At 48.1% G+C, this 12,805-nt stretch overlaps 1 protein-coding gene across 2 annotated transcripts in view; it reads left to right on the forward strand.

Annotated features, from left to right (window-relative positions):
* NEK4 (NIMA related kinase 4) overlaps nt 1–12,356 on the forward strand; it is a 278,829-nt gene extending 266,473 nt beyond the window's left edge. The window contains exon 16 of one of the 2 annotated variants that reach the window (XM_069206063.1): nt 7,050–12,356. In XM_069206063.1, the coding sequence (XP_069062164.1) occupies nt 7,050–7,142 (93 nt within the window). In that variant the 3' untranslated portion in view covers nt 7,143–12,356. The remainder of the gene's footprint in view (nt 1–7,049) is intronic. The other variant, XM_069206064.1, reaches the window with a different exon arrangement.
* Nucleotides 12,357–12,805: the final 449 nt, after the last annotated feature.

A 12,805-nucleotide genomic window follows, 5' to 3' on the forward strand; every position in this document is an offset into this window, starting at 1 on the left:
GCAAGAACAACATGCTCGCTCAAACACTCTCACACGCGAGAACACACATGCTCGCTCAAACACTCACACACACTCATGCACACATACCACCCCCTCACCTGTAAACATTGAATTGTCTTTTCCTTTACTGCTGTCAGTGTTACTCATTCACACACTTTCTTATCGAGTTACAGTTAGAACATATGTGACCATTGCTATGTGAGCTCTACTGAGAGGCCAAGGGTGCGTGTACATGTAGTCTACGCACATTTACAGCCCACGGGCAGACCCTGTGAGAAGCGCAATTGTTTTTGCCCTGTACTCCAGGTGTGACAGTGAAAGGATTACTCCAGCGATGACCCCCAGGTTGGATATTTAATGCGAAGTGATGGGTGGTCTTCAATGACTAATGTGATAATGAGGATTACTCCAGAAATTACCCCTAGGTTGGTTACTTAATGTGAAGTGATGGGTGGTGCTGTAAGACCGATGTGATACTGAGAGGATTACTCCAGCAATGACCCCTAGGTTGGGTATTTAATGTCAAGTGATGGATGGTCTTCAATGACTGATTTGATAATGAGGATTACTCCAGCAAAAGCCCCTAGGTTATTTATTTATTTAATGTGAAGTGCTGAGTGGTCCTCAATGACTGATGTGATAATGAGAAGATTACTCCAGCGATGACTTCTAATGTGAAGCGATGGGTGGTCCTCAGTGACTGATGTGATAATGAGGATTACTCCAGAGATGACCCCTAGGTTATTTATTTAATGCCAAGTGGTGGATGGTCCTCAGTGACTGATGTGATTAGAAGAGGATTACTCCAGCAATGACCCCTAGGTTATTTATTTAATGTGAAGAGCTGAGTAGTCCTCAATGACTGATGTGATTAGAAGAGGATTACTCCAGCAATGACTCCTAGGTTATTTATTTAAGTTGAAGCGCTGTGTGGTCCTCAATTACTGATGTGATAATGAGAGGATTACTCCAGCGATGACCCCTAGGTTATTTATTTATTTAATGTCAAGTGATGGATGGTCCTCAATGACTGATGTGATTCTGAGAGGATTACTCCAGTGGTGACCTCTAATGTGAAGCGATAGGTGGTCCTCAGTGACTGATGGGATAATGAGGATTACTCCAGCAATGACTCCTAGGTTATTTATTTAATGTCAAGTGGTGGATGGTCCTCAATGACTGATGTGATAATGAGAGGATTACTCCAGTGGTGACCTCTAATGTGAAGCGATGGGTGGTTCTCAGTGACTGATGTGATTATGAGAGGATTACTTCAGCGATGACCCCTAGGTTATTTATTTATTTATTTAATGTGAAGCAATGAGTGGTCCTCGGTGACTGATGTGATGAGGAGAGGATTACTTCAGCGATGACCCCTAGGTTGGTTATTTAATGTCAAGTGATGGATGGTCCTCAGTGACTGATGTGATAATGAGAGGACTACTTCAGCGATGATCCCTAATGTGAAGTGATGGGTGGTCCTCAGTGATTGACGTGGTAATGAGGATTACTCCAGCAATGACTCCTAGGTTATTTATTTAATGTCAAGTGGTGGATAGTCCTCAATGACTGATGTGATGAGAGGATTACTCCAGTGATGACCCCTAGGTTATTTATTTAATGTCAAGTGGTGGATGGTCTTCAATGACTGATATGATTCTGAGAGGATTACTTCAGCGATGACCCCTAATGTGAAATGATGGGTGTCCTCAGTGGCTGATGTGATAATGAGAATTACTCTAGCAATGACCCCTAGATTATTTATTTAATTTGAAGTGCTGAGTGGTCCTCAGTGACAAATGTGATAATGAGAGGATTACTCCACAGATGACCCCTATGTTGGTTATTTAATGTCAAGTGATGGATGGTCCTCAATGACTGATGTGATAATGAGAGGATTACTTCAGCGGAGACCTCTAGGGTATTTATTTAATGTCAAGTGATGGATGGTCCTCAATGACTGATGTGATAATGAGGATTACTTCAGTGGTGACCCCTAGGTTATTTATTTAATGTCAAGTGATGGATGGTCCTCAGTGACTGATGTGATACTGAGAGGATTACTCCAGCAAAGACCCCTAGGTTATTTATTTAATGTGAAGTGCTGAGTGGCCCTTAGTGACTGATGTGATAATGAGAGGATTACTCCTTTGATGACCTCTAATGTGAAGTGATGGGTGGTCCTCAGTGACTGATGTTCCTTTGATAACAGTGGATGCCAGGAATTGAGCATCCTGCCTTAAAGATTTCAGTTTTGAGCCCAGTTATTCGGAGTAAGTTTTCTTTCGCCCATCAGCTGTTGTGCTTAAGGTAAATGGTTATGTTTGGAAATCTGTCTGAGTTATTCCAAGACCTGTGACAATATAAGTATATCTGGTAGAATTGGAAATGTAAATGGTAGATGCTCAGTACTTGCGTCTGCGGAAACGTGCACGTTGAAAAGTGATGGTGAAAGAGATGAGGCTTGTGGAAAGTGGCAAGACACTTCAACAGACAAGAAACTGCAGACCCTGCCTGTTCCTCTTGACTCCATTCAGAGGAAAGATTGGGCAGTGCTTGTTGACTCCAGTCGGAGGAAAGATTGGGCAGTGCTTGTTGACTCCGGTCGGAGGAAAGATTGGGCAGTGCTTGTTGACTCCAGTCGAAGGAAAGATTGGGCAGTGCTTGTTGACTCCAGTTGGAGGAAAGATTGGGCAGTGATCGTTGACCGCGATCGGAGGAAAGATTGGGCAGTGCTTATTGACTCCAGTCAAAGGAAAGATTGGGCAGTGCTTGTTGACTCCAGTCGGAGGAAAGATTGGGCAGTGCTTGTTGACTCCGTTCAGAGGAAAGATTGGGCAGTGCTTGTTGACTCCGGTCGGAGGAAAGATTGGGCAGTGCTTGTTGACTCCGATCGGAGGAAAGATTGGCCAGTGCTTGTTGACTCCGGTTAGAGGAAAGATTGGGCAGTGCTTGTTGACTCCGGTTAGAGAAAAGATTGGGCAGTGCTTGCTGACTCCGGTTAGAGAAAAGATTGGGCAGTGCTTGCTGACTCCAGTCGAAGGAAAGATTGGGCAGTGCTTGTTGACTCCGTTCAGAGGAAAGATTGGGCAGTGCTTGTTGACTCCGATCGGAGGAAAGATTGGCCAGTGCTTGTTGACTCCGGTTAGAGGAAAGATTAGGCAGTGCTTGTTGACTCCGGTTAGAGGAAAGATTGGGCAGTGCTTGTTGACTCCGGTTAGAGAAAAGATTGGGCAGTGCTTTCTGACTCCAGTCGAAGGAAAGATTGGGCAGTGCTTGTTGACTCCAGTCGGAGGAAAGATTGGGCAGTGCTTGTTGACTCCAGTCGGAGGAAAGATTGGCCAGTGCTTGTTGACTCTGGTCGGAGGAAAGATTGGGCAGTGCTTGTTGACTCCATTCAGAGGAAAGATTGGGTAGTGCTTGTTGACTCCGGTTAGAGGAAAGATTGGGCAGTGCTTGTTGACTCCGGTTAGAGAAAAGATTGGGCAGTGCTTGCTGTCTCCAGTCGAAGGAAAGATTGGGCAGTGGTTGTTGACTCCAGTCGGAGGAAAGATTGGCCAGTGCTTGTTGACTCTGGTCAGAGGAAAGATTGGGCAGTGCTTGTTGACTCCATTCAGAGGAAAGATTGGGCAGTGCTTGTTGACTCCGTTCAGAGGAAAGATTGGGCAGTGCTTGTTGACTCCGTTCAGAGGAAAGATTGGGTAGTGCTTGTTGACTCCGTTCAGAGGAAAGATTGCGCAGTGCTTGTTGACTCCGATCGGAGGAAAGATTGGCCAGTGCTTGTTGACTCCGATCGGAGGAAAGATTGGCCAGTGCTTGTTGACTCCGGTTAGAGAAAAGATTGGGCAGTGCTTGCTGACTCCAGTCGAAGGAAAGATTGGGCAGTGCTTGTTGACTCCAGTCGGAGGAAAGATTGGGCAGTGCTTGTTGACTCCAGTCGGAGGAAAGATTGGGCAGTGCTTGTTGACTCCAGTCGGAGGAAAGATTGGCCAGTGCTTGTTGACTCTGGTCGGAGGAAAGATTGGGCAGTGCTTGTTGACTCCATTCAGAGGAAAGATTGGGTAGTGCTTGTTGACTCCGGTTAGAGGAAAGATTGGGCAGTGCTTGTTGACTCCGGTTAGAGAAAAGATTGGGCAGTGCTTGTTGACTCCTTTTAGAGAAAAGATTGGGCAGTGCTTGCTGACTCCAGTCGAAGGAAAGATTGGGTAGTGCTTGTTGACTCCGTTCAGAGGAAAGATTGGGCAGTGCTTGTTGACTCCGATCGGAGGAAAGATTGGCCAGTGCTTGTTGACTCCGGTTAGAGGAAAGATTGGGCAGTGCTTGTTGACTCCGGTTAGAGAAAAGATTGGGCAGTGCTTGCTGACTCCAGTCGAAGGAAAGATTGGGCAGTGCTTGTTGACTCTGGTCAGAGGAAAGATTGGGCAGTGCTTGTTGACTCCATTCAGAGGAAAGATTGGGCAGTGCTTGTTGACTCCGTTCAGAGGAAAGATTGGGCAGTGCTTGTTGACTCCGATCGGAGGAAAGATTGGCCAGTGCTTGTTGACTCTGGTCGGAGGAAAGATTGGGCAGTGCTTTTTTTTTTTTTAAACATATTTTTATTGGTTTTCGGTAACATATCAAGCCACTGCCTTATTCACATAAGTTCCCGCAGCTTAGGCAATGCATGTCGGGCTGAATAGCATACATATATACAATTATCTTAAAATTGGTACGTAACAATGTAAACATACTAACATGGAGAGGGGTCTTTAAGCCCCGCTGTCTGTGGTGGGTTTACCGGGTTTGAGGAGTGGGACAATCAGTGCCTCTCCTGTAGACTGTGGGAGCTGTTTCATTGCGCGTCCAGCATTGAACAGCTGCACCAATTTGGGAGCCAGCTCTAACATGTATGTGGCATAGAACTCAATCGGCAGGCTGTCACTCTCTGGTGTTTTTCCCGCAGGCCAGCCCTCCGATGGCATCCCTAACTTCTAACCCCGTAATGTCGGCTCCCAGGACATCTTTTACCGCATCATCGAGGTGCGCTGCTAGAAATGTCCGCAGCTCCTCTCCCCCTCTCCCAGGGTGCTGGCATTCAGGGCAGTGTAGTATTCGAGGAAGTGTTGGTTAATGGCAGCCTGTTGATATAGCCTGTTACCTGACTGAGTGGTTATTTCTATGATAGGGGAGCCTCGTTTGTTGGGGTTGGCCAGCCACGCCAATAGTGCACCTGACTTATCCCCCTCCACATGCATCCTAGCTAGATAATATTTGTGGGTCCTGGGCATTATTTAAAATTATAGTCTCAGAAGTTCCCCGTGTCGCCACCGGTAATTCAAAGCTCGGGGCAGCTGAGCTCTCCGATTCAGCATTGAAGCCTGTGTCCCGATCGCCCCCTCATGACTCCGCAGATTGTGGGCTAGTTTCTCCTCCACTCAAGTTACTACCGCAGCGATGGCCCGCTGTCGTTCTGCCTTGCACTCCACCCGCTGAGACCCTCTCTCACGGGGTCACCTGCGTGGGACCCTCACGTTCATCAAGCCAGTCTCTAGCCTCTTGGGGTGTCTGGAAAAATCTGGTTCCTCCGCTATCCACGACCCTGAGCATGGAGGGGAAGAGCATGCTCAGGGTCGTGTGCTTTTGTTTGGAAATCTTCCCCATCTTGCTAGGTCTCAGCAGGGTCCCCTCTGCCATCCACATTATTAGGTGTCTAGCCCTGGGGCATTTCAGGTTCAATCAAGGCCCGGGTTCCTGAGTCCTCTGTTCCAGAGCGCCCCCTGTCTCTGCACCCCCTCCTCACCTTGTGCAGGTCTCGGGGGTGGGGGGAGGGGGAAGAATGGCCACCTCCCTGGGTCCACAATGATTATCCGGCCAGGGAGAGCCCGGAGCCCCCTCCACTCTCCTGTCCCTTTGTCAGCTCTCGCCTCCACCGGCGCAGCGCCTTTGTGCCACGGTGCTAGGCAGGATACTGTTCCCCGCCAGGACCCTATTGGCGAGAAGTAGAAAGCCCCCAGGGTGCAGGTTGCTGCAGAATGGCCTCTCAGGCTGCGCTTGTGTCAGGCCTCAGTATCCCGATGGCGCCCGCAATCTTGGAGTCAGGCAAGCAGCCCAACAAGACCCGGGGCGCTGAGCCTCACGGGGGGGCCTCTGCGCCGCTCATCTGGTCCAGTTTCTGGTGCCCCCCACCCCCAATCCGTAGAGAGGGAAAAGGGAGAGCAAATTGTCGGTCGATGGCTCCAGGATATAAGATTAACGGGGCCCCAGCCGGAGCTTCTCCGTGATGCAGCTCACTCCATGAGCTCGTAGCTACGTCCCCTTGGGCAGTGGTTGTTGACTCCGATCGGAGGAAAGATTGGGCAGTGCTGATAACAGCTGCAGACTCCTCAGGTTCAGTGGTGCGGACCCACATGTTCAATGTGTTGCTGCATACTTGGCACGCATACTTCTTTTTGCCACACTGCCCCTTTTCCTCCCAACGCATATCTTGAGGATGCCTTGAACTGCTTGCTCCATAGGGATACGTGGCCAAACCGACTGCATTGGCTCAGTCATCGAGTGTTTTGATGACTTTAGATGCGCTTTTATAAATTCTGTAAATGTTCTTGTTCATGAAGTCTTTAGATGGTTTAATATGTATGTTGTACACTTTGATATAAGCGCACTGCACTGATATCCTTTAACCAGCAATGACCAGTAAATTGAGGTAATGAATAGCAAGGTGCTCCTAGAATGGGAGCGGCATCCAGACTCCATCACTAAAACATGGTCATGTGTGCGAGTGTACCTAGAAGAAGCTAGGAGGCCAGGTCCTGTTCTCAAGCTCATAATCTTCACTGGTAGTGTGGTTCCTCTGCTGGGCAATCGGGTGTCACTGGAGTAAACACCGTGTCCCCTGCCCCACTCCCCACCTCATCTCTGAAATGCACAGGCCGTGACCAGTGGGGCTGCTCAAATAATGCATTTTCAGCTAAGCTGCCAAGTATGATTGTTTTTCTTGCTCAAGGTCCTAACATGTGAGGGGTTTCATTTGTGTGCTGTCTCTTACCCATGCTGTTGTTTTTCTGTTTCAGCATCATTTGCGTGAACAGATGGGAGAAAAGTACACCAACTACAGTATGAAGGTTCGGCACCTCAAATTCTTTGAGGAAAATGTAAAGTTTTGAGGATCTAACTGCAGGAGATTTTGGCCTTCAGACCTTTTTCGAGGAACCATGGTATAGAATCTGCTGCTCCGTTCTCCAAGTGTTACGAACAGTCTGGGTCCCGGCAGATTGATTATTTGAGGACGTGACTTTCCATAATCCGTTGAGGAAAATTAAGGACCTTGTGAGGAATGTTCACTCCTAGAGATTACCTTTTGTTGTTGAATGTGAAAACTGCGATGAATGCAAATGGTAACTAGAGCACCGAAGATCATCTTTGTCCACCAAAGAGGAGGTCTGTCATTTAAGGTCACTATGTTTGGTGAGATGCTGGCCAGCCTGGAGGGCCAACCCTTGTGGTCCGATTGTTGCACGGTGCAGGTCAAGGCTTTGAGTATCTGGATTTGAGGATCTGCTGCACAAGACAATATTTCAGAATACGTTTTCTCCTCCTAAACCCCCAACAATATGAGGTAGAGAAGAAGCTGTTTCTGCTCCAGTTACTTACACTTTTCAGCAACAACAGAGTTGAACAGAAAGTGTGAGTAGTGCTCTTAAAAGACAAACATTTTTCTAGGGAAAACGCTACATTTTGTCCTTGATGTTTGAATCTCTGACCTTGCACCATTCAGTTTTTTAGTCTTAAAGAAAATTGTGTCTGAGCCGCAAAGGAGAGGCGTCTGCGCTCAACGAGCATTTGTATTTGAGTTTATTTTGAACTGATTTCAGATATTTTTGTATCGTCTTCATGCGCTCAGATCCCGTGTGGCTCCCTCCGAGCATCGCTTCTGTGGCAGGGACTGGACGCCAGGAGATGTGAACGCAGCTGTGAGTTGGCCACGTCAGGAGCAGGGTACTAAAGGGAACCACCGCCTGGTGTGCTTCGTTGTCCTCTCCATGCTCACCCTGCGGTGGTTACAGGCTGCTCTTAGGTGTCCCTTTCCCTCCCAGGGGTCCCTGCTGGGCAGACTGTTCTCGGCAGACCTTCAGATCTCAAGCCGTGAGCAGCCCCTTCCCCGCGTATCGCCCTTCACCAAACCACTCTGCACCTCTGCCCAGTTTTAGTTAAAAGTAAGAGCAAAATGTTATAGAAACGCTGATATTTTTTCTGGAAGGGTTCCTGGTGGCACAGCCTTGGTACGACTGTAAGGCTTTTTGTAACAGAGTTCTGCTGGGTCTCCATCTTGTTTACGCCCAGGTGTGTTATGAATATAGTCCGAAGAGATGTGTGGCACAGGCATACACGGATGTCTTTGTCCGTGGATGAACCTGGTGCAGAAAGGTGCACTCACCCCGAGCACCACCTGTGTGTCACCTTGAGTGAGTGTCATCACCTGGCTAGCAGGGCTCGTGTTCACAATGATAGGTAGACGCGCATGGAGGTCTTGCATGGAGGCCCTGGTGCCCCTTACAGCGCATATGGACTCCACTGAAATGTTTACTCCTCTCCTTCAGGGTGAAGTCCACCCAAGCTCCTGCTACTTGCGGCACTGATAACTTGTTCTCATGTCCCTGGTCTGGTGTCTGCTCGTCGAGGCAGCTCCAGCTCTAGTGATAGACTTTAGGGACCCTGCAAAGATGATCAAAGTGTTTGGTACCAACCTCGGGGTTCCCTTTTGGGCAGCTGTATTTTTAGGGTTTATGGGGTAGGTGGGATTTGCTAAGATAAGTAGGGCAGCTCAGCTGTCCATTTTTTGTATTTTATGAAAGGAACTCTGTTGATTTGCCAGTGTCTTCCCAGGACCTCCAAGATCACATCTTTATGTCCCTGCCTGTGATGATTTTAATAGCACAGGATTATTGTCCCAACACAATAACATGAAGTGGCAAGTACGCTTGTGTTTTATGATCGAAAAGCACAACTTCTGCAAACACTTTATTTAAAGCTGGATGCTGCGCAGTCCGCAGTTCTGTCTCTGTAATGTGCTGGATGTGTCCCGTTGTGATGTGCTCCACCCATGTTGTCTTGTAATGGGCTCCTCCTGTGTGGCGTTATTGTTTTGTCCATGTTCTGCATCTGGTTCCTCCCATTGTGACCGTCTCATGCTCAGTTTTGTGCGGTTTCTAAATTCCAATGTGAAGTCTTAATCCCACACTAGGTGAGCGCTGTTGTGTTACGTTGTAATATGTTACATTGTGATCCTCTCCTGCTCCGTAATTACCGGGAACAATAGTTTTGTGCAGCTTGCGGCTGTAATGGCTTCCCATATTGTGTATCATTCCACTGCTGATGTCTACACTTGTTGCTGCAAATACGGAACCCTCTCTGGTCCACACAGCTCAAGAGTAATAAAGCAATCCTCCAGGGTGTGTTTGGTGGCTCCCCTTTTCCACCTCAAGAGCAGTTAAGCAATCCTGTCTCCCCCCAGGTCCACACAACTCAATCCCCCCCACCTCCGCACAACTCAAGACCAGTTAAGCAATCCTGCCCCCCTCTGGACCATGCAACTCAAGAGCAGTTATGCAATTCTGACATCTGCAGAGGCACCTCTCACTTCACAGCCAGGGATCACGGTCTTGGATGAGTGGCGATGGCAGAATTAATTCCACTGGATGGAACGTGTGGAGCAAGGGACAGTCCATTGCTCTTTTCACCAACCAGCTAAGCCCAGATTTAAAAGTGCGCTCCCACGCCTGGCGGAGGCAGACAAGATGATGCAATGAATACAGACGCAGGTGAGCTGGAGCTGCAGCATGCCAACTTACTAAATTGAGTGCAGCTGCTGTTGCAAATGCCATCTGGGAGTGTGTGGAAAAGGGGAGCCGCCACACACACCCTGGAGTATCAGCACAAGGGTGAATGTAGCTGATGCCATAGACATGGGGTGGCACAGGACTCAGCCTACACGTAGCTGGAGGTGCCGGGCAGGGTAACTAGGGCCACGCAGCGCTTTGGAGTGTTGCCCTGCTCAGTGAGAGTGCTCTGAATTTACCCTGCGGTGGGTTTGATATTGGCCATATACACCGTGTGTAACCTTGGATTACCGTGGGATTGGGGCCCTTGCAGCAGAATGCTATCAAAGGAGGCTAAAAACAAGAGTGGCATGGGTAGAGGGGAGAGCATCAGAGACGGAATGAATCAGGGCCAAAGGATCCTGAGGGGACCATTTTGATCCAGTGGCAGGGGGTGTTGCACAGCCTCCTGAAAGACTGGATGGATACAAACTGGAGCACAGACCGCAAGGTGTCTTCTCAAATGTGAGTCAGAAGAATGTGAAGGCTGGATCATTGCTGAACCAAGGCTCAGATTCAAGCACAGGAGGAGTCATTTGGCTAACTTGAGTTAACTGGAAGAGTTTACAAGATCTGACATCACTGCCATGGTATCGAGGGGTGAGGTTACTGGTCCTGGGCTTTCTGAACTCTACTGGATGGTGAGGATGTTAGGAAGGAGGTCAGGGAGGAGGTTCGGAACATTAGGAAGGAGGTTCGAAACATTAGGAAGGAGGTTCAGGATGTGAGGGAGGAGGTTCGGGACGTCAGGGAGGAGGTTTGGAACATTAGGAAGGAGGTTTGGGACATCAGGGAGGAGGGTTGGGACGTCAGGGAGGAGGGTCGGGATGTCAGGGAGGAGGTTCGGAACATTAGGGAGGAGAGGTTCAGGATGCCAGGAAAGATGTTCGGGATGTCTAAGGTTCTGGGTTCGGAGGATGCTGTGTATCACAAGAGGTTTGGAAGGTGCTCTGTTATCAATGGGAGGACCAAGTGGAAAGACTTGGAGGAAGGGACAGTTCTGGTTGGTCAAGGGGACCCTACAACGAAAAGCTGTCATTTCTGTGCCATCTAAACTGAGGCTAAAAAGACAGTTAGCAAGGTGTTTCCTATGATTAGCAGTGACACAATCCAAGAGGTGAGCACTCCAAGCAGTCTGCTTGGATGCCTCCCTGTGGTTCCATGACGGACTCAGAGTGCAGGGTGAAGTGTTTGACTACTTCATGGATCCACGGACAGCAGGAAACTTTATGGTGAATAGAAAACTGAGTGATTACGTCACGGGGGTAGACATCCAATAAGGTGTAAGAGGCGACTGGAGAGGACTAGATAGTCCAACTGGATTCCAGGGTGCAGGAGCTACCTTCAAGTGTCTTCACGCTGTGTTTTATTGCAAACATTGTTTTCACTGACCCGACCGGACGCCTGTCTCTCTGCTCCCCTTCTCCCATTACTTATGTAATTCAGTGTTGACCTAGTTCAGGACAATATTGGAAGTTAGTTTATAGTGCTGAACTCTGACATTTGAAATTTGTTATGGGCTGTATTTTTCGGGTGACATTGAGATGTGAACTGTTAAGAGGATATTTTAGGATCAGGGAATACGATTTGAAAGTACAGTAGAACAGACACAGTGTGTCACCCTCCACCACCCCGACCACTTTTATGAAATTGCTAGGGTTCTGTATCTTTTGAATTCTTTTAATTCCTGGTGTTTTTTTTTTTTTTTACCCCAGAACGCCTCCTACATGTCTGTTAAATATTTGAAAATGTAAGTTGTTTATTCACCAGAGATCTGACTCCACTCTTCCTGTGATGGGCTGGGCTGATCTTCCTTTGTGGGCAGGCAGCACTGGCCATATGTGGGGTTCATGAAACAGCCTATGGTCCTATTTCTACCTTTGCTGCTGCTGCCTGTCAGAGGCAGGAGGCCCTGGACAAGAGGTGGAATGCTGCTCATCACCGACCTGTCTCAGCACCTGCAGAGTACGGCTGTCTCGGGTCCCCTGTATAGATGTATCATACGGCCCGCTCGTCGTTTCATGTTCTGTGGGCCTGATGTAGCACAGACTTGTGATGAGGAAATATTGTCCAGTCTTCATAGGCAGATTACACTCTCCAAGCAACTCAAGGTTAGCTCCACAGACTCCTGTATGTGCTTCTCCGGTTTTACATCATTGAATATCCCGCAACCCTGTAAGGATACATGAACTGCCCCCAGCGCTTCCCGCAGAGTCCAGAAATGTCCTCTGAACATCAGCAGCCGGTCCCAGCCGAGGAGGAGGTGTCGGAAATGTGCATTCATTCATGTGGCTCAAGTCTGAGCCTTCTTCCGCCTGTGAATATTTACTGAACACACTGTCCATTAACATTATCACTGTTTCTGAAGCCTTAGTCTTCTTTTTTGTATTTACTGTTTTGTTTTATCATTTGCAGTTCTGTTAAGAAGGATTTTGACATCCCCCATTATGTTATTAATGTGAAATAAGCATTGATTTTTAAGTAAAGTATTTTTACATTCTCCCAGTTTGTCATATTTCTTTAATATGTTCTAAGTTTGCACACATCATGTTTGTGTCCAGAAAGCTCTGGCACTACTGCATTCTCTTCTGATGTTTAAACATGTCAGGGAGCTGGCAAACTGAGGCCGGTCTGAGGAGAGTCTTCGGAGGGCGTTGTAACAAAGCTCCTCGTTCACTTAATCGCATCCATCCAGTGGGGACCACACCAGACACCTTCTCTAGAACCTGCCACGTGAATGGGAGCCCGGCAAAGTCTTCTACAAGTGGTCCTGCACCCCTTGTTGGTCACTTTTCCGCTTCGTCCTGCTTATTTACCGCTCACTTCTGTTTTATTGCTTTTCAGGACCCATTTATATTGGGGCTAAAGCCCCTCCAGTCAATCCTTGTTTGATTCCTTAACTCCAGTAACAGTCTACTCTTCTATTCCTGCTCTGTGTCTTGTGGTTCCCA

Source organism: Pleurodeles waltl, chromosome 9, assembly GCF_031143425.1.
Source record: "Pleurodeles waltl isolate 20211129_DDA chromosome 9, aPleWal1.hap1.20221129, whole genome shotgun sequence".
NCBI lineage: Eukaryota > Metazoa > Chordata > Amphibia > Caudata > Salamandridae > Pleurodeles > Pleurodeles waltl.